Genomic DNA, 24,966 nt, shown 5'->3' on the forward strand with positions numbered 1-24,966 from the left:
CTGGAGTGAGAGTTGGAGACATTTCGACACATAAGGGAGGGGGGAGGAATTTCTGGATAGTTTTATCCACAATACAGTCACACTCCAGAGGAAAGCACAGGTTCAGGAAAGGGAGGGTGTGACTGTTAGGGAGCCAGGTAGCTGGGATTTAGGAGAGGTTGAGACGGAGGTCCTGCAGACACTGGTCCTGTCCAACAGGTATGACGTACTCGCTACTGTGAGGACAAGGAGAAAGACTGCAGGGACGACAGCCACAATGCAGACCAAGGCACCGTGATTCAGAAGGCTATCCAAGGGGGGGGGGGTGGGGGTGGAAAGAGAATATAAATGTAGTAGTGATAGGGGACTCTATAATTAGAGGGATAGATAGCGTCTTCTGCAGCCAAGAACGAGAATCCCAAAGGGTGTGTTGCCTACCTGGTGCCAGGGTAAGGGATATCTCACTGCGGCTGGAGAGAAACTTGGAAAGTGAGGGGGTAAATCCAGTTGTCGTGGTCCATATTGGAACAAACGACATAGGTAGGAACAGGGAGGAGGTCCTGCTGAACGAATATCAGGAGTTAGGATCTAAAATTAAAAAGCAGGACCTCGAGGGTAATAATCTAGATTATTGGCCGAGCTATGTGCAAATTGGCATAGAAGCAGACAGATCAGGAGAATGAATACGTGGCTAAAGGTTTGGTGTGGGAAAGAGGGGTTCCTTTTCATGGGACACTGGCACCAGTTCTGGGACAGGAAGGAGCTGTATCAATGGGACGGGCTCCACCTGAACCAGGAATGGGGCCAGTGTCCTAGCGGAAAGGGTAAATAGGGAGGTGGCAAAGGCTTTAAACTAGTAAGATGGGGGAGGGATCTACAAGAAATGAAACCAACCTAAATATAAAGAAAACAGGAAGAGAGAGCATAGGAAAGAATAAAGTAAGAGGACATTGATGACAAGGGAATAAATAGAATTACAGAACAGGTGTCTAAAAAGATGGTTAAACAAAGGAGAGAGGAAAGCCTATTAAAAATGAGTTAAACTATCTGTACAGCAATGCACACAGTGTCTGTAATAAAACAGGGGAGCTGGAGGCAATCATGCGTTGTGAGGAACCAGACATAGTAGGGATTACTGAGACATGGCTACAGAAAAATCAGGACTGGGAATTAAACATGGCAGTGTGTAACATATTTAGAAAAGATAGGGAGGGGAAAAGTCCCGGGAGGTGGAGTAGCTGTACTTATTAGGGATAACATAATGGCAGTCAAAAAAAGTGACAGCTATCAGCAAGACAAAAATAGAATCCATATGGATAGATATAAAAGACTAATCACACTAATAGGCATAGTCTACAGACCAGTGGAAGGGAGGTGGAGGAAGAAATATGCAGACAAATTAGGGAAGAGAGTTAAAAATAGAATAATCATCATGGGGGATTTCAACTACCCGATATTAATTGGACAGAAGAGGTAGGTAAAGGGGATAAGGGAATGGAGTTCCTACAATGGGTACAGGACTCCTTTCTAACCGAATATGTAAAAAGCCCAAGAGAGGATTTGCTATTGGATCTAGTAATGGGGAATGAACCAGAGCAGATAAGAGACCATCTAGGCAACAGTGACCATAATATAATACGCTTTAAGATGATAATTGAGAAGGACATAAGTAAGTATGATGAAAACCAGGTTTATAGATTGGAGAAAAGCTGATTTTGAGGGGCTGAGAATAGAACTTCAGGGAAAAAATGGGCAACAATATCGGCAAACAACGACGTAGAACAGCAATGGGAACTCCATAATGAGACTCCATGGATGAATAAAGTCATAAGGGAACAACTGTGGGTAAGGAAAGAGGCATACATTAAAGTACATAGACAGCAGGGGAGTGCATGAAAAGATTAGGAGAGAAATCAAAAAAACAATTAGGAGGCAAAGAGGAACTAGGAAATTAAATTATCAAGGAACATAAAACAAAATAGTACAATATTTTATAGGCACATCAATAAAAAAGGTTGGGATGGGAATATGGCCATTATAAGGGATAGACACGATAATACCACAGGTAATGATAGAGAGATGGCAGAAATATTAAATAATTATTTTGTTTCAGTATTTACCAGGGAGATAGAACAGGTGGACAGGACATTGGATGATGAGATTAGTAATGAGATAAGTGCATTTAAAATAAAAAAGGGGATATACTAAATAAACGAATCAAACTCAGAATAAAATCCCTGGTCCACGCATTTTAAAAGAATGTAGGGATGAGGTAGCAGAGGCATTACTACGCATATTTAATAATTCATTAGAAAAAGATGTAGTGCCAGAGGACTGGCAGATAGCGAATGTAATACTGATATTTAAGAAGGGGGATCGAACATGTTCAGGGAATTATAGACCAGTCATCTTAACATCAGTGGTAGGAAAAATAATAGAATCCCTACTAAGAGAGAAAATAGAACATCTAGAAACCAAAAATAAAATAATGAATAGTCAGTATGGATTTCAAAAGGGAAAGTCTTGCTTGACCAACCTTACGGAATTTTTTGAAGAGGTAACAAAGAGAGTAGACAATGGTAATGCAGTAGCTGTAATTTATCTGGATTTTCAAAAGGCCTTCGATAAGGTACCCCATAATAGACTGATGAACCAGGTCAGAGAATGCGGAGTCAGCGGACAAGTAGCAGAATGGATTGCTGGCTGGCTTCAGGACAGAAAGCAGAGAGTCGGAGTAAAGGGTAGCTATTCACAGTGGCAGAAGGTGGGTAGTGGTGTTCCACAAGGATCAGTGCTGGGACCACTGCTGTTCACAATTTACATCAACAATTTAGATTTTGGAATCAAAACACAATTTCTAAATTTGCAGACGACACCAATTTTTTTTTGGGGGGGGGGTGGAAAATAGTCAACAATGAGGAGGACAGCAACAAATTACAGGTGGACATTAATAAACTTGCAGAATGGGCATATAATTAGCAAATGAAGTTCAACACAGATAAATGTGAGGTATTACACTTTGGTAGGAAGAATAGGGAGGTCACTTATCACTTGGAGGGTGAGAGTCTCGGTGGGGTAGAGGAACAAAGGGATCTAGGAGTACAAATACACATGTAAGAAATCACACAACACCAGGTTATAGTCCAACAGCTTTATTTGAAATCTCAAGCTTTCGGAGCGCTGCTCCTTCTTCAGGTGAAGTGGAGAAATGCATAAAGACACAGCTTATATAGTCAGAGAATCATGTCATTTCTCCACTTCACCTGAAGAAGGAGCAGCGCTCCGAAAGCTTGTGATTTCAAATAAAGCTGTTGGACTATAACCTGGTGTTGTGTGGTTTCTTACATTTGTCCACCCCAGTCCAACTCCGGCATCTCCACACCATACAAATACACAAATCACTGAATGCTGCAACACAGGTTAGCAAGGCCATAAAAAAAGCAAACCAAGCACTAGGGTTTATTTCTAGAGGGATAGAAAGGGTGTGAAATGCACTGGCAGAATGGGGGACAGCTGTCATGTGGGAGAGAGAAAAAAGTTGGGGGGGTGGGGGGAGGGAAGAACCAAAACAAGGGTGTGGATAAAAAATAAGTAAAAATGTAATAGGGGCCAAGGTTATGATCTGAAATTGTTGAACTCGATATTGAGGCTGTAAAGTGCCTAATCGGAAGATGAGGTGCTGTTCCTCGAGTTTACGTTGAGCTTCCGTGGAACAATGCAAGAGGCCAAGGACGGTGAGGTCCGAGTGGGAATGGAGTGGTGAATTAAAATGACAGGCGACCGGAAGCTCGGGGTCACCCTTACGGACTGAACGGAGGTGTTCCGCAAAGCGGTCACCCAATCTGCGTTTGGTCTCCCCAATGTAGAGGAGACCGCATCGTGAGCAGCGAATACAGTATACTAGATTGCAAGGAGTACAAGTAAATCGCTGTTTCACCTGGAAGGGGTGTTTGGGGCCCTGGACAGTGGGAAAGGGGGAGGTATAAGGGCAGGTGTTACATCTCCTGCGCTTGCACGGGAAGGTGCCAGGCGAAGGGGGTGTTGGGGGTGATAGAGGCGTGGACTAGGGTGTCTCGGAGGGAGCAGTCCCTACGGAATGCTGAAAGGGGAGGGGAGGGGAAGATGCGTTTGGTGATGGGATCACTTTGGAGGTGGCGGAGGATGATCCGTTGAATGTGGAGGCTGGTGGGGTGAAAGGCGAGGACAAGGGGAACCCTATCGTGGTTCCGGGAGGGAGGGGCAGGAGTGAGGGCAGAAGTGCGGGAGATAGAACGGACACGGTCGAGGGCCGTGTCAACCACGGTAGAGGGGAATCCTCGGTTGAGGAAAAAGGAAGACATGTCGGAAGCACTGGTGTGGAAGGTGGCATCGTCAGAGCAGATGGGGCGGAGACGGAGAAACTGGGAGAATGGAATAGAGTCCTTACAGGAGGCGGGGTGGGAGGAAGTGTAGTCCAGGTAGCTGTGGGAGTCAGTGGGCTTGTAGTGAATGTTGGTCAATAACCTATCCCCAGAGATGGTGACGGAGAAGTCGAGGAAGGGAAGGGAAGAGTCAGAGATGGACCATGTGAAGGTGAGGGAAGGGTGGAAATTGGAGGCAAAGTGAATGAAATTGTCTAGTTCAGGGCGAGAGCAGGAAACGGCACCGATACAGTCATCAATGTATCGGAAAAAGAGGTGAGGGAGGGGACCCGAGTAGGACTGGAACAAAGAGTGCTCCACATATCCCACGAAAAGGCAAGCATAGCTAGGACCCATGCGGGTACCCATAGCAACAGCTTTGATTTGGAGGAAATGAGTGGAGTTAAAGGAGAAGTTGTTCAATGTGAGAACAAGTTCAGCCAGGCGGAGGAGGGTAGTGGTGGATGGGGACTGGTCGGGCCTCTGTTCAAGGAAGAAGCGGAGTGCCCTCAGGCCATCCTGGTGGAGGATGGAGGTGTACAGGGATTGTACGTCCATGGTGAAAAGGAAGCGGTTGGGGCCAGGAAACTGGAAACTGTAAACTGTTAAAGTGGCGGAGGGCGTCCGAAGAGTCGCGGATGTTGGTGGGAAGAGACTGGACAAGGGGAGAAAAGATACAGTCGAGATAGGAAGAGATAAGTTCCGTGGGGCAAGAACAGGCTGAAACGATGGGTTTGTGGGTCTTGGGAAGGAGGTAGAAGCGGGCTGTGCGGGGTTGGGGAACTATGAGGTTGGTGGCCGCGGGGGGAAGATCTCCAGAGGAGATGAGGTCAGTGACAGTCTTGGAAACGGTGGTTTGATGTTCGGTAGTGGGGTCATGGTCCAGGTGGAGGTAGGAGGTGGTGTCGGAGAGTTGGCGTTCAGCTTCCGCTAGGTAGAGGTCAGTTCGCCAAACAACAACAGCACCACCCTTGTCAGCAGGTTTAATGACAATGTCAGGGTTCCCCTTGTCCTCACCTTTCACCCCACCAGCCTCCACATTCAACGGATCATCCTCTGCCATTTCCGCCACCTCCAAAGTGATCCCACCACCAAATGCATCTTCCCCTCCCCTTTCAGCATTCCGTAGGGACCGCTCCCTCCGAGACACCCTAGTCCACTCCTCTATCACCCCCAGCACCCCTTCCCCTGGCACCTTCCCGTGCAAGCGCAGGAAATGTAACACCTGCCCTTATACCTCCCCCCTTCCCACTGACCAGGGCCCCAAACACCCCTTCCAGGTGAAACAGCGATTTACTTGTACTTCTTGCAATCTAGTATACTGTATTCGCTGCTCACGATGCGGTCTCCTCTACATTGGGGAGACCAAACGCAGATTGGGTGACCGCTTTGCGGAACACCTCCGTTCAGTCCTAAGGGTGACCCCGAGCTTCCGGTCGCCTGTCATTTTAATTCACCGCTCCATTCCCACTCGGACCTCACCGTCCTTGGCCTCTTGCATTGTTCCACGGAAGCTCAACGTAAACTCGAGGAACAGCGCCTCATCTTCCGATTAGGCACTTTACAGCCTTCCGGACTCAATATCGAGTTAGAAACATAGAAGATAGGAGCAGGAGTAGGCCATTCGAGCCTGCTCCACCATTCAATGAGATCATGGCTGATCATCCAAATTCAGTACCCTGTCCCTGCCTTCTCCCTATGTTCAACAATTTCAGATCATAACCTCGGCCCCTATTACATTTTTACTTATATTTTTTATCCACACCTTTGTTTTGGTTTTTCCCTCCCCCCCCCTTTTTTTTCCTCTCTCCCACATGGCAGCTGTCTCCCATTCTGCCAGCGCATTTCACACCTAATCTGAGCTGTCTTTTGTCTCCACTAGTCCTATCACCATCGCGTCTCGTTTTGAATACCTCTTAATGTCTCCTCTTCTCTTTTGTTCTCTCCCAGCCCGGCCTCTTAATCTATTTCATTCTCTGTGCCTCTTTAGTCTTGATAAAGAGTTTTGACCCCAAACATTGGCTCTAGTTTCTCTCCACGGATGTTGCCTGGCCTGCTGAGTTTTTCCAGCATTTTCTGTTGTTATTTCTTGGTTAGAGAATACTTGGAGTACTGCATACAGTTCTGGTCGCTATATTATAAAAATAATAGAGGCACTGGAGAGGGTGCAGAGAAGATTTACAAGGATGATACCAGAAATGCGAGGGTATACATATCAGGAAAGGATGAACAGGCTGGATCTCTTTCCTCTTGAAAAAAGGCTGAGTAGAGGTCTTTAAAATTATGAAAGGTGTTGATAGAGTGGATACAGAGAGAGTGTTTCCACTTGTGGGGAAGAGCATAACTAGAGGCCATCAATATAAGATAGTCACCAAGAAATCCAATAAGGAATTCAGAAGAAACTTCTTTACCCAGAGTGGTGAGAATGTGGAACTCACTACCACAGAGAGTGGTTGAAGCGAATAGTATCGATGCATTTAAGGGGAGGCTAGACAAGCATATGAGGGTTATGCTGATAGATTTAGAGGAGGAAAGACAGGAGGAGGCTCATGTGGACCATAAACGCTGGCATAGACTGGTTGGGCTGAATGACCTGTTTCTGTGCCGTATATCCTATGTAATCCTATGTAAGCCAGGTACTGAACCTGGGATCTTCCAGGTCTGTATGGCTTAGTGAAATAAGGCCACCCTGATGGCTCAGTGTGTAAATTCAACACTGGTGTTGCACTGAGCCATCAGGGAGGCCTTATTGCAGAATATCTATCCAATGCATCCTAACATTACCATTGAATCTACTTCCACCACCCTTTCGGGCAGTGCATTCCAGATCACAACAACTCGCCACATAAAAAAATGTTTCCGCCAGTCGTCTCTGGCTCTTTGGCCAATACCTTAAATCCGTGTCCTCTGGTTACCGACCCTTGTGTCACTAGAAACAGTTTCGCCTTATTCACTCCATCAAAACCCTTTGTGATTTTGAACACCTCTATCAAATTTCCTCTTAACTTTCTCTGCTCTAAAGAAAACAATCCTAGCTTCTCCAATATTGCCATATAACTGATGTCCCTCATCCCTAGTACCAGTCTAGTAAATCTCTTCTGCACCCTCTCTAAGGCCTTGACATCCTTCCTAATGTGTGGTGCCCAGAATGGAACACGATACTTCAGCTGAGGCCTAACTAGTGTTTTATAAAGGTTTAGCATAACTTTCTTGCTTTTAAGGCCAAAGATCTCATATGCTTTTTTAACAGCGTTCTCAACTTGACCTGCCACCTTCAAAGATTTGTGTACATACATCCCCAGGTCTCTCGGTTCCTGCATCCCCCTTAAAATTGTACCATTTCATTTATATTGCCTCTCCTCATTCTTTCTGCTAAAATATATCACTTCACACTTCTCTACATTAAATTTCATCTGCTATGTGTCTGCACATTTGTGTCCTCCTGAAGTTTGTTACTATCCTCCATTGTTTACTACATTTCCAAGTTTTGCATCATCTGCAAACTTTGAAATTATACCCTGTACACACGTCAGAAATTGTGACAAAACTACAACTGGAGCATTTAATGCTACTTTTATGATTTTTATGCTGAAACTTTTTGTTTCAGTAATATATTAAAGCCATGGTTGGTATTCCCATCTCTGCTACTGATTTGTGGCTGGCAGATTTAATCAATCAGACAGGATTTCAAATGGAGCCATTTGCTGGTAGCCCCACAGCGGACGTCAATTAAAAGAATCCCTAAGTGTGAAGACCAGATCTAGCTGCGCCTGGGTGAGGAAGGAAATAAAGTTAAATCTCCTAAAAGTAGATTTTAAAACTACTGTACATAGAAAGAAAAGGAAAGACTTGCATTTATATAGCGCCTTTCACGACCACCAGACTTCTCAAAGCGCTTTACAGCCAATGAAGGACTTTTTTGAAATGGAGTCACTGTTGTAATGTGGGAAACGTGGCAGCCAATTTGCACACAGCAAGGTCCCACAAACAGCAATGTGATAATGACCAGATCATCTGTTTTTGTTATAATGGTTGAGGGATAAATATTGGCCAGGGCACCAGGGATAACTCCCCTACTCTTCTTCAAAATAGTGCCATGGGATCTTATACATCCACCCGAGAGCGCAGACGGGGCCTCGGTTTAACGTCTCATCTGAAAGACGGCATCTCAGTCAGTGCAGTACTCCATTGGACTGTCAGCCTAGATTTTTATGCTTAAGTGAACCCACAACCTTCTGACTCAGAGGCAAGAGTTCTACCAACTGAGACATTGCTTAGCTGCTTCTCCCCCTTCACTGCATAAATCCTAATCTGTGGCGGAGCCACCAAAGGACTCCGAGCAGTTGTACATAATTCCTTTAACAGCAATGTAGTTACAGCCTGTGTCTGTACCTTTAATTACACTGTTTAACTGTACAGGTTCCTTTATCCGCACTTCTGAAAACCGAAAACCTCTGAAAACCGAAAGTTTTTTTGTGGAGCGTAAGTCGTGCGCACGACATGACCCGAGTGGCGCCAAACATGACCAGACGCGGCCGATGCTTGACCCACGCAGGTGTGAGGCGTCAGACATTAAGCGGTCTAACCAGCGGTCATTAAAGAGCATGCTAGAGGCTGTTCAAAAACTGGCTCAGCAAATTTAACGTTTTTATTTTGTGGGCCCTAGAGTAGCAGGAGTAGTCCTCCGGGGCCCAGAACAAGAATTCCTGCACGCTGCCTCTTTTCTGACCTGATTTGCGGGCCAGCTTAGTGTAGGAGTCAGCCGATATCCGGCTTTCCCACAACTGGCGGCGGCAGTCGAGCCCCAGACCCCCGCTAAGTCAAGGAATTCAGATACGGAGCAGGGGGAGCTGTAAACAGACTGGGAGCGGCAGCACAGAGAAGCAGGAAGGGGAATGAGACACGGAACAGTCGCAAGAGGTAGCCTGAACTTTTATAATTTATATTAAATACAAATACTAATTACCAAATTAATTTAATGTTCAGAGTTTCCCAGTCTCATAATAAATATACCTTCTGAAATCCGAAAAATTCCGAATTCCGAAACACAGCTGGTCCCAAGGTTTTCGGATAAGTGATAGTCACCTGTACTATGTCTGGTTACCTTTACAGCGCGGTTTTAACGTGATGACGTCATGCCGTTAGTCACGTGATCCCCCAATGGCGGGAAGAACGTGATGACCTCAGCCATCGGACCAGCCCAGCAGTCCTCGTGGAGCCTTCAGAGAGATCAGACCTACTATCGATGTATTCCAGCAGTTTCCAGTTTAAATCAGTTTGTTTCATTAAAGTTCTTTGTTTTAATTGCCGGAGTCGAACTCAGTCTTTTCGCTAGGAACCTCCGTTCCTACATTGGTGACCCCGAATTCTACGAACGATTTTCGTAGAAGATTTTGTCATGGATACGAACGCCGTGACCCCGAAACTGCCACAATTCTGGGAGCAACAACCAGCCGCCTGGTTTATTCAGGCTGAAGCTCAATTTGCAATTCGGAACATCGTCGCGGATTCGACCCGGTATTACTACGTGGTCTCCGCCCTCGACAGCGCCGCAGTCTCGTGGATCGTCAGACTCCTCGGTAGCCCACCGGATGACGGCAAGTACGATACTTTAATGGCGCAGTTGCTCCAGGTCTTTGGCCTCTCGAAGTCGGAGCGGGCTCGCAGACTTCTCGCTATGCCCGGCCTCAGGGACTCCAAACCGTCTGAGCTTATGCTCTTGGGTGCCGAACCGGAATGTTTCCTTTTTAGAGAATTGTTCCTCTGTCAGCTTCCAGAACTGGTGCAAACCGCCTTAGCCAGCTCTGCGATCACAGGCTGCGCTGAACTCGCGGCAGAAGCTGATAAAATATTCACGGTAACCCAACAATGCTGCGCGGCCACAAGGCACCCAGCCCCCACAGATGCGACTCCAGCTCCTCAGGCGGTGGGCTGGTGCTGCTACCACGCCCGTTTTGGCGCGAAAGCCAGACGCTGCCGTCCTCCCTGCAGTTTGTCGCCCAAAAAAAAAAGCTCCCGCAGCGTTTTTCACGAAGGAGGACCGGGTCTAAAGGGCGCACCGCGGCCGCGATGTTCGTTGGATCTTCAGGGAAGCTTCTTTACATCACAGACTCCCTATTGGGTCGCTGTTTTCTCCGACACCGGCTCGCAATGCAGTATCCTGCCCGCGTCGAGACTTGATCTCCAAACCGGGGCCCACGGCCTTCCCCTCGAGGCAGCTAATGACGCGGCCATTCGTACCTTCGGGAAGCGGCGGGTCCAACTGAGCTTCGGCGGTCAGCGCTTCTGTTGGGAATTCATCACGGCCAAGGTCTTGCAGGCCATCCTGGGGGCGGATTTTCTGTGCGCGAACGGGTTCCTCGTCGATGTCCGGCACTGCCGTTTAATCAACGCAGCCACGTTCCATTCGATCCCCTGCCACCGCAGCACCGCCGTTTCGTGGTCCGTCGCCTGCGCGTACCCATCATCAGATAAATTCACTCATCTCCTCAGGGAGTTCCCGGAGCTGACCAGGCCCACTTTCTCTTAGTCGGTCGCGAAGCATGGTGTGGAGCACCATATCACCACGACGGGCTCCCCGGTTTATGCACGGACCCGAAGGCTGGAACCCGGCAAGCTCGCGGCTGCGAAGGCAGAGTTTGACATAATGGAGCGGCTGGGTATTATTCGACGATCAAATAGTCCCTGGTCTTCGCCACTCCACATCGTTCCGAAACATGGTGGCGGCTGGCGACCATGCGGCAACTACCGACGTCTGAACGACGCTACTACCCCCAATCAGTACCCGCTCCCACATATCCAAGATTTTTCAGCCCATTTGGGGGGGAAGTCCATTTTTTCTAAGGTCGACCTCGTCCGCGGGTATCACCAGGTTCCTGTTCATCCGCAGGACGTTCCAAAAAACCGCCGTTATCACACCGTTCGGGCTTTTTGAGTTCCTGCGAATGCCGTTCGGTTTAAAGAACGCAGCACAGGCTTTCCAACGGCTCATGGACTCTGTGCTCCGTGATCTGCCTTTCATTTTCGTCTATCTCGACGACATCCTCATCGCCAGTGCTAGCGAGGAAGAGCACATCGGGCATCTTCGTACTCTTTTCACACGCCTTAGCCAGCATGGCTTAATCATCAACCCGGCCAAGTGCCAGTTTGGCCTGCAAATCATCGATTTTCTGGGATACCGCATCACCTCGGATGGCGCCGTCCCCCAACAACGAAGGTGGAAGCCGTCACGTCTTTCCCGCGCCCGCAGACCGTCAGGGCCCTCCAAGAGTTCCTGGGAATGGTAAATTTCTACCACCGTTTCGTCCCCAAGGCGGCTCTGCTGATGCAACCTTTGTACGAGGCCCTCAAGGGCAAATCTGGCAAAGACACAATCGGATGGACAATCGAAATGGACCAGGCTTTTGGGAACACCAAGAGTGCCTTGGCTGATGCAACCATGTTGGCGCACCCTCTTCCAGGCGCCACCATCGCCCTTACTACGGACGCGTCCGACTACGCCATCGGTGCAGTACAAGAGCAATGGGTCAATGGCACGTGGCAACCACTGGCGTTTTTCAGCCGTCAGCTGAGAAAAAACGAAAAAAAATACAGCACCTTTGATCGGGAGCTCCTGGCACTTTTTCTGGCCATCCACCATTTCAGGTTTTTGTTAGGAGGACGTCCCTTCACGGCTTTTGTCGACCACAAGCCGCTTACCTTCGCCATGTCAAAGACCACAGCACCGTGGGCGGCTCGTCAGCAACATCACTGGATGTACATTTCGGCATTCACCGCGGACATTCAACATGTGTCTGGTAAAGACAACCTGGTGGCAGAATGTCTCTCCCGCGCGATGGTCCATCTCTGCATTGATTACGCTCGCATGGCTGAGGATCAGATTTTGGACCCAGAGGTTCAAGCATACAGAACCGTCCAGTCGAGTTTCCAACCGGCCGACGTCAGCTCGGGCCACGGGCACCACGCTCCTTTGCGACGTCTCCATGGGCGTTCCTCGACCCATTGTGCCGGCCGCGTGGTGCCGGACGGTTTTCGACGCAATACACAGATTGTCGCACCCGGGTATGCGGGCTTCACAGCATCTTATGTCAACGAAGTTCGTCTGGAAAGGTATGCACCTGGATGTCCGGGACTGGGCCAACACCTGCGTGGTCTGCCAGAAGGCCAAAGTCCAGCGACATGTCAAGGCACCAGTAGCTCCGTTCGTTGTTCCGGAGCGTCGTTTCGACCACGTGCATGTGGACCTCGTGGGGCCACTGCCACCTTCCCGTGGTTTTACTCATCTCCTCACCGTGGTGGACCGCACCACCAGGTGGCCAGAGGCAATTTCTTTGGTTTCCACTAACTCGGCGGACGTCGCTAGAGCCTTCATCTCCTGCTGGGTCGCTCGGTTCGGCGTACTGGCAGACATCTCCTCCGAATGCGGGCCACAGTTTACCTCGGAGCTTTGGAATGCTGTAGCTCAGGGGCTCGGTGCCAAACTTCATCGCACCACCGCCTATCATCCAGAGGCGAACGGCCTGTGAGAGCGATTCCACAGGTCGCTCAAAGCCGCCTTACGGGCCAGTCTTCAAGGCGCAGGATGGGTACACAGACTCCCTTGGGTCCAGTTAGGTCTTCGCACGGCGCCCAAGGACGACCTCCAATCTTCTTCAGCAGAGTTGGTTTACGGCCAGCCACTCAAGAGTTCCTGGTGATTTTCTCCCTTCTCCCACGGAGCCATGGTCTGCCTCTCAGCAGCTCGTCAGCCACCAGGAGGCAGCCAAGTGTTTCGTCCCGGTGCCTACTTCCAACCACAGCCTACAGAACTCCCACGTACCGGTTGAGCTGAAGAGCGCCGAGTACGTCTTCATCCGTCATGATGCTCACCGGGACCCGCTCAAGCCTCCTTACACTGGTCCCTTCCGAGTCATCAAACCAGGAGACAAGTCTTTTGCTGTCGACGTTGGAGGTAAACCGGATCACATCTCAGTGGACCGCTTGAAGCCGGCTCATTTGGACTGAGACAGCCCAGTCATCATCGCTCAGCCACCAAAACGTGGCTGCCCGCCCGCAACTGCCGTGCCGGTTCGACCGCTGCCGCCCGTCGGTTCAACTACACCCGCCTCACCAGATCAGCCACAGTCGCCAGCTAGCTCGACCACCGGTCATCAACTTCCTCTGCCAGGCTATCGAAGTCGATCGAACAGACTGGTCAGACCGCCGTCTCGTCTCACTTTTTCTGTTAAAGACAATTCTGGGGTGGGGGGCGCATGTGGCGGAGCCACCAAAGAACTCAGGAGCAGTTGTACATAATTCCTTTAGCAGCAATGTAGTTACAGCCTGTGTCTGTACCTTTAATTACACTGTTTAACTGTACTATGTCTGGTTACCTTTACAGCGCGGTTTTAACGTGATGATGTCATGCCGTTAGTCACGTGATCCCCCAATGGCGGGAAGAACGTGATGATGTCATGACCTCAGCCATCGGACCAGCCCAGCAGTCCTCGTGGAGCCTTCAGAGAGATCAGACCTACTATCGATGTATTCCAGCAGTTTCCAGTTTAAACCAGTTTGTTTCATTAAAGTTCTTTGTTTTAATTGCCGGAGTCGAACTCAGTCTTTTCGCTAGGAACCTCCGTTCCTACAAATCCACATTTCAATTAAAATAGATATCCCTAATGCTCTCCCTATCGGCATCCTCTCTTCCATCCTCCATAATCTCCAATTATCTCACAATTCCACTGCCCAAGGTTCCTCTCGCAAAGTCCCACATACTTCCCAAGCCAAACGCCTTCTCTCTTTTCTCCAAAGCAAGACTCTCACATCCAGTCATGGAATTACCCAACCTAAACTGCAATGATCCCTGCAGCCATGTTACCACGAGCTTCCTCCCCCCGTTACTGTTCATTCCTTTGCCCCACCAGCCTGCTCTGTTCCTAAAACCACCTCACCTGCCCCATGCACTGGCCGCCTCGCCCCTTTGTAAGAAGGTCACTAAAAATGCTGCCCTGACAGGACTGCCTCACACTGACCGCTCTATCACAGCGAACGACCGGCAGCATCACCATTAAACCGGGCCTGTGCTCGGCTTTTCCCGGCACACCGCCCTCCCTCACCTGCTGCCCATATCCACGGAGACTTGCCCCCGGGGCGCGTTGCTAGTCCACAAATGTTGGTGAGCTCTCCTCACCGGCTGCCGCCCCGTGCCCGGGCTCCCGAGCGCGGGCACTCTCCATCGTAACGAGCCGCACAATCCCCGCAACACCAACTTCTTCATGGCCCCAACACTGCGGCAGGGCGCCGCCATGACACGCACCACCCTGTAAACTCGCCGACCATTGGTTCCTTCAGCCCTGAGAGAATCAGATTGACCAGTAATACCGCTGCTTGCTGTCTCGATTCTTAATCTTTCACCTCATCATTTCTTTTTTTATTTTTCTATCTTTTTCCCTTTCTCTTTTCTTTGTCTTTTAATATTTTTGCTTTGTTTCCTTTATATTTTTCCCGAGACTAAAACACAATTCTGAAATACTTTACAAAATGCAACTTTCAGTTATAAATTTAGTACAGCGGGGTCTTGGTGATGTTGAGTATATTCGGTCCCCATTATATTGGTGGGAGAGATACAGGGCTGCCACTGTTTGTACAGAGTTGTAGGATTCACTTTCTGTGTTCGTGGTTCAGGCAGAAACTGTCAACATTCAAGATTTGATTGGAAGGAAAAGGGGATGAAGGGAATAAAAACAGAAAATGCTGGAAATACTCAGCAGGTCAGGCAGCACCTGTGGAGAGAGAAACAGTTAACGTTTCAGGTCGGTGACCTTTCATCAAAACTGGAGACGAAGGGATATTGGTACAGGTTGGGTAAATGTGATTAGAGTTGTTTGCTTGCATGAAGGGTGTTGTGTATGTACCTTTAAGAGAATAACTGGTCTCAGGCTGCAGTACCGGCAGTGACCACCCCTGTATAAAAGGCGCTAGAGCGCCTCTGTTGGTTAGATTCGTTTATGCGTTTCACCAGTAAACATCTCTTTGTTTCTCTCCTGCTAGTCCGTGTCTCAATCATTCACGGACTTAACACTGGCGACGAGTTAGAAACGAACTTACCTGCAACTCAGCAGCAGCTCCGACGACGTGTTGAAGGTCGGAGCCAGAAGAAAGAAAAAAAAATAGGCCATTGAAACTCGAGAAACGGGCGTCGACCGTCAATCATCGATTTCAAAACTTGCAGGAGAGACTGTCCAGAGCCAGGCTGGGTTCATCGGTCCGTGGTTTCCCAGCTAATCGGGCTGGTGGCAGGTAGTGCTCTGATCCTTCCTGGGCTGCGGCGGGCTGAAGCTCGATCGGGTGGCCTTTCAACAGGGCCGGGCAGCGAGTCGGGAAGCAAGGAGAGAGAGAGAGAGGGTGGAGCATACAGGACGCGGCCGGTGTTTCAAAGCTGGGCAGCGTTCGGACCTCAGAAGAGGGAGGGAAGTGTTCCAGAGGGTTCGCTCCACGACGGGAAGATAATAAAAGAAAACGAATTAATATTTAACGCGCAGGAAACCGCGGAAAGCAGCGCTAACAACAGCGGGGAAAGAAGGAAAAGTGCGGGAGGCGCCATTTTGTTAAATCGGAGAAGAAGGCAAAGCGCGGGGAGGCGCCATTTTAGATTTGCAAGATGCCGAAGACTGGCTGTATCACTGCTTTTGATAATACATTAGAGGACTGGACCACGTATGTGGAAAGAGTCGAGGTATATTTCGAGGCAAATGAAATAGCGGAGGGAAAAAAGGCATCAATATTGCTAAACGTAATGGGTGCTAGAACGTACGGCCTATTGCGGGAGCTGATTACTCCAGCCAAACCGAAGGCGAAGAGTTTTAAGGAAATTGTTGCTGTTCTACAGGAGCACTTAAACCCTGCACCACTGTTGATAGCAGAAAGATTTAAATTCCACAGGAGAACTCAGCACAAAGATGAGAGCAATGCTGAGTATCTTACGGAGCTACGCAAGCTATCAAAGCACTGCCAGTTCGGAGCAGGACTGGCAGATACCCTACGGGACAAATTTGTCTGTGGACTCCTGAGTGAAGGAACACAGAAGAAGTTACTCGCAGAAAAAGAGCTGACGCTAGATAAGGCTTTCAGTGTGGCAGTATCGTATGAAGCAGCAGCCAAGGAAGCTGCAGAAATTCAACAAAAACCACAGGAATACGGCACCCACGAAATGACACGGGGATTTGCAAAATGTTATCGCTGCGGCAGAACTAACCATGACCAGAAGGACTGCTGGTCCAAAGACAAAATATGCAGACGATGCGGGAAGATTGGACACATTGCACGAGTTTGTAGGTCTGGGAAGAAGACCAGCGACAACAAAAAGGCTACTAAGGAACCGTACAAGAAAGTACAAAAGATGACGGACAGTAGTTCCGAAGACCAGATGAGCGATAGTGAATCCGAGAACAGGAGATTAAGCTGTCTCAAACTTCACAATGTAATCGCAAAAGAGGATCACCGAACCATTTGGGTCACCCTCACGATAGCAGGGTCCCAAGTTAAAATGGAATTGGATACAGGATCAGCGCTAACCGTCATGAATCGACGAGACTACGAGCGGCTATTTTCACACATACCCTTGAGAGAGACATCCATCGTCTTGACGACGTATACGGGGCAAAAAGTATACCCCAGAGGAAAAATAAGGGTGCCTGTCGAATACAATGGCAAGAAAATACGGAAATTGTATCTCTACATACTGCCAAATGGTGGACCACCGTTATTGGGACGGGAATGGATCAGGAAGATAAACCTAGATTGGCATTCCATTCATGCAATGACGGTGGACGGTAAAAAAGATGAAGACGTCACTCCTGGACGATTGTCAACAATCTTAGCTAACGCCAAAGAGGTATTTCAACAAGAACTGGGCACGCTTAAAGGCGTAACCGCCTCGTTAAAAATAGAAGAGAATGCAGTTCCCAAGTTTTTCAAAGCGAGACCGGTACCATATGCAATTCGTCCAGCCGTCGAGGCAGAGCTGGAGAATCTGGAGAAGGCGGGCGTGTTGTCTAAGGTCGACTGGAGTGAGTGGGCGACACCCATCGTTCCTGTCATGAAGAAAACGTTAAGCAATAAGTCCGGGGAGCCAAGGAAGATTCGCATCTGTGGGGATTTCAAGGTGATGGTGAACCCTGTCCTTCACACAGTACAATATCCTCTTCCAAGGATAGAAGACATCTTCGCCTCACTGTCTGGAGGGAAGCGTTTTACAAAAATTGACCTAGCACAAGCATATTTGCAGATGGAGGTTGAAGAGTCCTCTAGAAAGTATCTCACGATAAACACTCACAAAGGTCTTTACCAGTATCATCGATTGGTATTCGGAGTAGCATCGGCTCCGGCGATATGGCAAAGAGCGATGGAACAAGTCCTGCAAGGGATTCCGGGGACTCAGTGTTACTTGGACGACATCCTTGTAACAGGTGAAGATGACAGTGAACACCTTAACAACCTAGAACAGGTGCTCACTAGACTACGGGAACATGGGCTGCGAGCCAACCGCCCCAAGTGCGAATTTTTTAAGAAACAGATATCGTATTGTGGCCACGTGATTGATGAAGAGGGGTTACATAAGTCCCCTGACAAAATTGAAGCGGTTGTTAAGGCCCCAGCGCCTGAAAATGTGTCGCAACTGAGGTCATTCCTCGGGTTGGTGAATTACTATCATAAGTTTTTGCCGAATTTGTCGACAATTCTGCACCCACTGAACGCCCTGCTACGAACGGGGGTAGCATGGAAATGGAGCGATGATTGTAAACGTGCTTTTCAGAAGAGTAAGGACTTAATCACTTCGAAGGAAGTATTGGCTCACTACAACCCAGCACTGCCAATCAGGCTGGCGTGTGATGCGTCTCCCTACGGCATTGGGGTGGTACTGTCACATAAATTCCTTGATGGTTTGGAGAGGCCGATAGCTTTTGCGTCACGCTCGTTAACTTCTGCCGAGCGTAACTGCGCCCAGATTGACAGAGAGGCCCTCAGCCTAGTGTGGGGGGTGAAGAAGTTCAATCACTATCTGCACGGTCAAAAATTTACTCTACTAACCGATCATCAACCTCTTGTCTCCATTTTCAACCCTCAGAAGGGCGTACCGATAATGACAGCACAACGGCTGCAGAGATGGTCCCTTTTCCTAGGGGCACACCAATATGACATCGAGTACAAAGGAACTAAACAGCATGGAAATGCTGATGGATTGTCACGTCTACCGTTGCCGACGGTGGAAGAAGAAGACCTTGCAGTGGATCCAATGGAGTTATTCCACTCGACCATAGTCGAATGTCTCCCTGTGACGAATGCAAACATAGAAAAGGAAACACGGAATGACCCGACACTATCACGGGTCTATGATTTAACGGTGAAGGGATGGCCAGCACATGGCGAACCACTGCTGCCAGCATTCTCGCCGAGAAGAGAACAGCTGTCAGTGTGCAGAGGAACCTTGATGTGTGGATCCAGAGTAGTAATTCCACCTAAGTTGACGGATAGAGTGCTCAATGAGCTTCATGAGGGTCATCTGGGTGGGGTAAAAATGAAGAGCTTAGCCAGAGCGTTTGTGTGGTGGCCGGGAATCGATAGAGAAATCGAAGAGATGACCAAGAGCTGTGCAGGATGCCAGAAGGTCCAAAACGCCCCACCACAAGCTCCTCTGCATCCATGGGAGTGGCCCTCATCTCCATGGCAAAGGGTGCACATTGATTTTGCTGGTCCCTTCATGGACTTGATGTTTTTAATTGCGGTGGCTGCACATTCAAAGTGGCCAGAGGTAATAAAAATGTCCTCAACCACCACGGAAAAAACTATCGCAGTTTTACGAACCATATTCACCAGGAATGGGCTGCCTGAACAGATTTGCTCTGACAATGGACCACAGTTTGTGTCTGAAGAGTTCCGGAGGTTCTTAAAGAACAATGGTGTTAAGCATTACACATCTGCCCCATATCATCCAACCACTAATGGATTGGCCGAGAGGTTTGTCCAAACATTCAAGAGGGCTATCAAGGCAATGTGTAATGAAGATATACCCCTACAACACAAGGTGGACAACTTCTTGTTTGCCTACCGGAATGCGACACATGCGGTTACCAACCAAACTCCAGCCATGATGTTCTTCAATCGAAGACTACGATGCCGCTTGGATTTGGTTAAGCCAAACGTCCGAAGAGATGTGGAGAACAGGCAGTTTCAGAATATGAATGAAAGGCCGACCAGGAGTTTTAAGATAGGTCAACCAGTTTTGGCCCGGGACTACCGCACTGAGAAATGGCAGCCAGGAACGATTTGTACACGACAAGGACCTCTCATGTATACCGTGGACGTTGGGGAGAGCATTGTAAGACGCCATGCTGACCAGATTCTAGAGTCACTGGAAAACGTCAACTCCACACCACGATCTGATACACCTGGTAATGAAATCGACGTTCCAATTGCAGCTACCGCAGAACCGGTAATATTGGAAGCAGATGAACCAAACAACGACATTGATTCCGACTCAACATTGCCAGAAGAACCTGATACTCCAAAGAGGCGTTATCCAGACAGAATCAGGAAGCCTCCTCAAAGACTGAACTTATAATTGCTTAAACTTAACCAATGTATCTAGCAACAGTAATTGTGATTGTAATTCGTTATCATTAGTTGTTAAATGAATGTTATGTACTGTTTATCTAAAAGGGGAGGAATTGTTGTGTATGTACCTTTAAGAGAATAACTGGTCTCAGACTGCAGTACTGGCAGTGACCACCCCTGTATAAAAGGCGCTAGAGAGCCTCTGTTGGTTAGATTCGTTTATGCGTTTCACCAGTAAACATCTCTTTGTTTCTCTCCTGCTAGTCCGTGTCTCAATCATTCACGGACTTAACAAAGGGTAAATGCTGAATGGTCTGTTTCTGTGTTGTAACCTCTATGTGACCAGTGCCTGATTAGTTGATGACTTTTTTGGTGGGGGTGGCAGAGGCTGATGGAGCTCCTGTGTTGCCAATTTACTTTCTTCTGTTTGAAAAGAGTTCATAAGCAGTTATACCACGGCTGGCAAAAATAAAAATATAGTGTTTGATCTCCTCTTGCTAAGGTTGTTAAAGCTGAGATCTGGTTTGCACCAGTTACATCATAATGCATTTTTGGGGCTGACTGTGGTATGGCACTAGTCTGATTAGAAAACTGCCCTTTCATTTCTGGCATTTGAGTTTAATCCAGCCCAGACCAACGATGACAGTTTCCTCCCATCTCTGCTGGCTGTAATGGTCCTATCTCTAACGTGTTTAGGTTATCTCAACTTGTAGGAACAAGTGCATAGAACAAAATAATTATAATTCAGCAGTCTAAATGAGTTCATTAGGATGGCTGCTATAAGGTTAAAAAAAGGTTACACGCATTAGATATGGAGCTCCCCAAATGGCTGAATTTTCAATGTACTACTTTATGGTAAAAGTGAGTCATTCCTTTCTGGAAGGTCACAGGCTCACTCCCCAGCCTGTGCTTCAGGATGTTGACGGTGACCCACATTTGTCAGCAATGAGAATTGTTCATCAGGCTGATTGAGGAGCCCTTCACATTATTACAACAGTGACTCCTTGCTTTAATAGTCCTTCCTACATCCTCACCATTCATGCAACGATTGTGCCACTCTCAAACTGTCAAACAAGCCATTTCAATCACCTGATAGAATATGAAAAACGATTAGAAATAACATTCTCTGGACATTTTAGGAAAGAAACGTGGTGGCACTTCAGAGATGAACGACTGAAAACTAAGGCCAAGTGTAAAATGAAGTTACCATCAAAATCCTGCTGTACCCGGTGACTCCATTCCAGGACTGCCAGATCCTGGACCCACTTCCAAGTGCTCTCAGATCCAAGGGCCAGCCCCGATGGTAATATGCAAATGCCCCTGGTAATACTACTTGGTATAACACCCTGTTTTTACAAAACCTCCAACTCACTGTGATCAACATCACAGGAGATCTGCTAGTAATACATTTAAAGCCTTGTATAGTGCCCCCCTTTCTGTAACATGTTCCTGCCCTGGGGCCTGAAACTTATAGGCAGTTCCAGATGCGATCTGATTGACCTCAACAGGCCGTATGGATATACCTGGATTTGTCTATTAAGAGCAGTAGCCTTAAAAACAACATAACTACTCCAAACCCCAGGCCACCTATGAGAAATGTCATCAAACATCTGCTAGTACCCTGAAAATAAATAGAGAAAAGCGCACCATGATGACTCAGTGGGGAAATGCAGTACATAATGTGGTCTGAACCATACAGATCAGCAAGATCGTAGGTTTGTTCCCTGGTCTATGTTGAATTCGATGTTCTCAGCTGGGGCAGCAGGAATAGTGACCTGCTGAAAAGTACTTGTATGTGGATGAGAGGATAATTGGGCTGAACTTGGTGTCAGCTTTTGCTCAGTGTTAGCACTGTCGCCTCTGAGTTAGAAGGTTGTGGGTTTAACCCCCACTCCAGAGATTTGAGGACAAAATCTAGGCTGACACTTCAGTGCAGCACTGAGGGAATGCTGCAGTTTCAGAGACACCATTTTCTTGGATGAGACATTAAACTGGGGCCCCGTCTGCTCTCTCAGGTGGACATAAAAGATCCCATGGCAGTATTTGAAGAAGAATGGGGGAGTACTCCCAGTATCCTGGCCAATATTTATCCCTCAACCAACATCACATTAAAAAAAAAGATCTGTTCATTAATCTTATTGCTGTTTGTGACATCTTGCTGTGAACAAATTAACTGTGGTGTTCCCCTACATTATAACAGTGACAACACTTCAAAAAGTACACAATTGGCTATGAAGTGCTTTGAGACATTCTGAGGTTGTGAAAGGCGCTATATATGTTATTCTTTTCTTTCTGAACTCTGATACTTCCCATGGTTGAATACAGTACCAATATACTGACTAGATTCCCATTTTAAGAATGGCCACTTAAGTGAGGTACAGGAGGACTTTGTGTGCCTATGGACAATACACTGCCGAGCAAGATTAGCTACCGCCGAGGAAGGACGGGGGAATTAAGGTAAAAAAAAACGCGAATGAAGGCAAACACAAAGAACAAAAATTGAAATGAAGATAAGGTTTAAAAAAGCAACAACAAATTCAAAAATAAATGAAGTAAAGAATGAAAATGAATAGAATGACTGAGAATGAATGTAAAAAAAATGAAAAGGCAGTATAAAACAGGATACAGCAATGGTAAAAATAGATTTAGAAGCAAACGGTGCTTAATACAAAAGCTCTTGACTATTCAGTGTTTACTACAAATATGCTTCTCACAGAGAAACCCAGTGACCGCTGGGAACTTTTGGTACACCATGCAAATTTATTTTCTCACATTGAACAACTTCTTGTTTGACTCCACTCTCTTCCTCCAAATAAAAGGTGTTGCTATGGGAACCCGCATGGGGCCTAGCTATGCCTGTCTTTTCGTGGGATATGTGGGACATTCTTTGTTCCAGTCCTACTCCGGTTCCTTCCCTCACCTCTTTTTCCGGTACATTGATGACTGTATCAGTGCCGCTTCCTGCTCTCGCCCTGAACAGGAAAATTTTATTCACTTTGCTTCCAATTTCCACCCTTCTCTCCGTCAAATGGTCCATCTCCAACTCTTCCCTTCCCTTCCTTGACATCTCTGTCTCCATTTCTGGGGATAGGCTATTGACAAACATTCACTATAAACCCACTGACTCCCACAGCTACCTGGACTACACTTCTTCCCACCCTGCTTCCTGTAAGGACTCTATTCCATTCTCCCAGTTTCTCCATCTCCGTAGCATTTGTTCTGGCGATGCCACCTTCCGTAGTAGTGCTTCCGATATGTCTTCCCTTTTCCTCAACCGAGGATTCCCCTCTACCGTGGTTGACCGGGCCCTCGATCATGTCCATTCCATTTCCTGCACTTCTGCTCTCACCCCTTCCCCTCCCTCCCAGGACCACAATAGGGTTCCCCTTGTCCTCACCTTTCACCCCACCAACCTCCACATTCAACGGATCATCTTCCGCCACCTCCAGCGTGATCCCACCTCCAAACACTTCTCCCCCTCCCGTCCCCTTTCAGCATTCCGAAGGGACCGTTCCCTCTGCGACACCCTGGTCCACTCCTCAATCACCCCCAACACCCCACCCCCTTCCCATGGCACCTTCCCGTGCAAGCGCAGGAGATGCAACACCTGCTCATTTACCTCCTCCTTTCCCACCGTCCAGGGCCTCAAACACTCCATCCAGGTGAAATAGCGAATTACTTGTACTTCTTGCAATTTAGTATACTGTATTCGCTGCTCACGATGCGATCTCCTCTACATTGGAGACCAAACACAGATTAGGTGACCGCTTTATGGAACACCTCCATTCAGTCCGCAAGTGTGACCCCGAGCGTCCAGTCGCCTGTCACTTTAATTCTCTGCTCCACTCCCACACCGACCGACCTCTCTGTTCTGGGCTCCTACCCTGTTCCAATGAAGCTAAATGTAAGCTCGAGGAATAGCACTTCATCTTTATGTTAGGCACTTTACAGCCTTCCGGACTCAACATTGAGTTCAATAATTTCAGACCATAACCTCTGCCCTTATTTTTTCAGATGGCAGCTGTTGAAGATTCTGCTATCCCATTCACACCTCTTCTAGACCCATCTTTTGTTTCTTGTTCCATTACCATCTCCTTTTGCTTTGTACAATCATCCATTTTGTCATTTAATCTCTCCTGCCTTCCACCCTATCACAGATCTTCCCTTTTGTTCATTCCTCCTTTCCCCCTTTCCCTGTCTCTGCACTTCCTTTTACATCTCTAACCTTTTCCAGTTCTGACGAAAGGTCATCGGCCTGAAATGTTAACTCTGTTTCTCCACAGATGCTGCCTGGCCTGCTGAGTATTTCCAGCATTTTCTGTTTTTATTTCAGATTTTCAGCATCCGCAGTATTTTGCTTTTGTAATTTATTTTCCGCTTTTGTAACAACCCACTGCGAAAGACAACTGACCGCTTTTCGCATTTCTTTTGTTGGTTTAGATCATCTTTTTCAGCAGCTAAAATAGTGCACTGTGCTCTATGCCAATGTAGAAAATGTTAAATATCAGTGCCACCCCAATCTTGTAAAAATATCGATGCTGGGGATGTTGGCCTGAGCAAGAACACCGACACCTGGGAATCCCTGGTCCAAGACCGCACAAAGTGGAGGAGAAGCATCCGGGAAGGCGCCAAACATCTCGAGTCTCTTCGCCGGGAGCAAGCGGAAGCCAAGCGCAGGCAGTGCAAGGAGCGCACGTCAACCCAAGCACCCCACCCACCCGCCCCTTCAACCACCGTCTGCCCCACCTGTGACAGAGACTGTAGGTCCCGCATTGGACTAACCAGTCACCTGCGAACTCATTTTTAATGTGGAAGCAAGTCATTCTTGGTTCCGAGGGACTGCCTAAGAAGGAGACGATAAAAATATGATGTCAAAATTGTATTGGTATATTAAAAGAAGATATAAAATTAATTCATTTTGAATAATGGGAGATTTGCATTTCATCGAATGATGTCTTTCCCAGTTCTGTTGTTGCCCCCTCTCCTGTATCAG

At 47.8% G+C, this 24,966-nt stretch overlaps 1 protein-coding gene across 3 annotated transcripts in view; it reads right to left on the minus strand.

The window, feature by feature from the left end:
* The window catches only part of pnpt1 (polyribonucleotide nucleotidyltransferase 1), a 79,498-nt gene extending 64,778 nt beyond the window's left edge, over positions 1-14,720 (minus strand). The window contains exon 1 of one of the 3 annotated variants that reach the window (XM_085981403.1): positions 14,477-14,720. In XM_085981403.1, coding sequence (XP_085837529.1) covers positions 14,477-14,667 — 191 coding nt within the window. In that variant the 5' untranslated portion in view covers positions 14,668-14,720. The remainder of the gene's footprint in view (positions 1-14,476) is intronic. The other 2 variants (XM_085981404.1, XM_085981405.1) reach the window with 2 other exon arrangements.
* Between the last annotated feature and the right edge of the window lie 10,246 nt (positions 14,721-24,966).

Source organism: Somniosus microcephalus, chromosome 3 (assembly GCF_052327205.1).
Source record: "Somniosus microcephalus isolate GS21.2 chromosome 3, FLI_Smic_1.0, whole genome shotgun sequence".
NCBI lineage: Eukaryota > Metazoa > Chordata > Chondrichthyes > Squaliformes > Somniosidae > Somniosus > Somniosus microcephalus.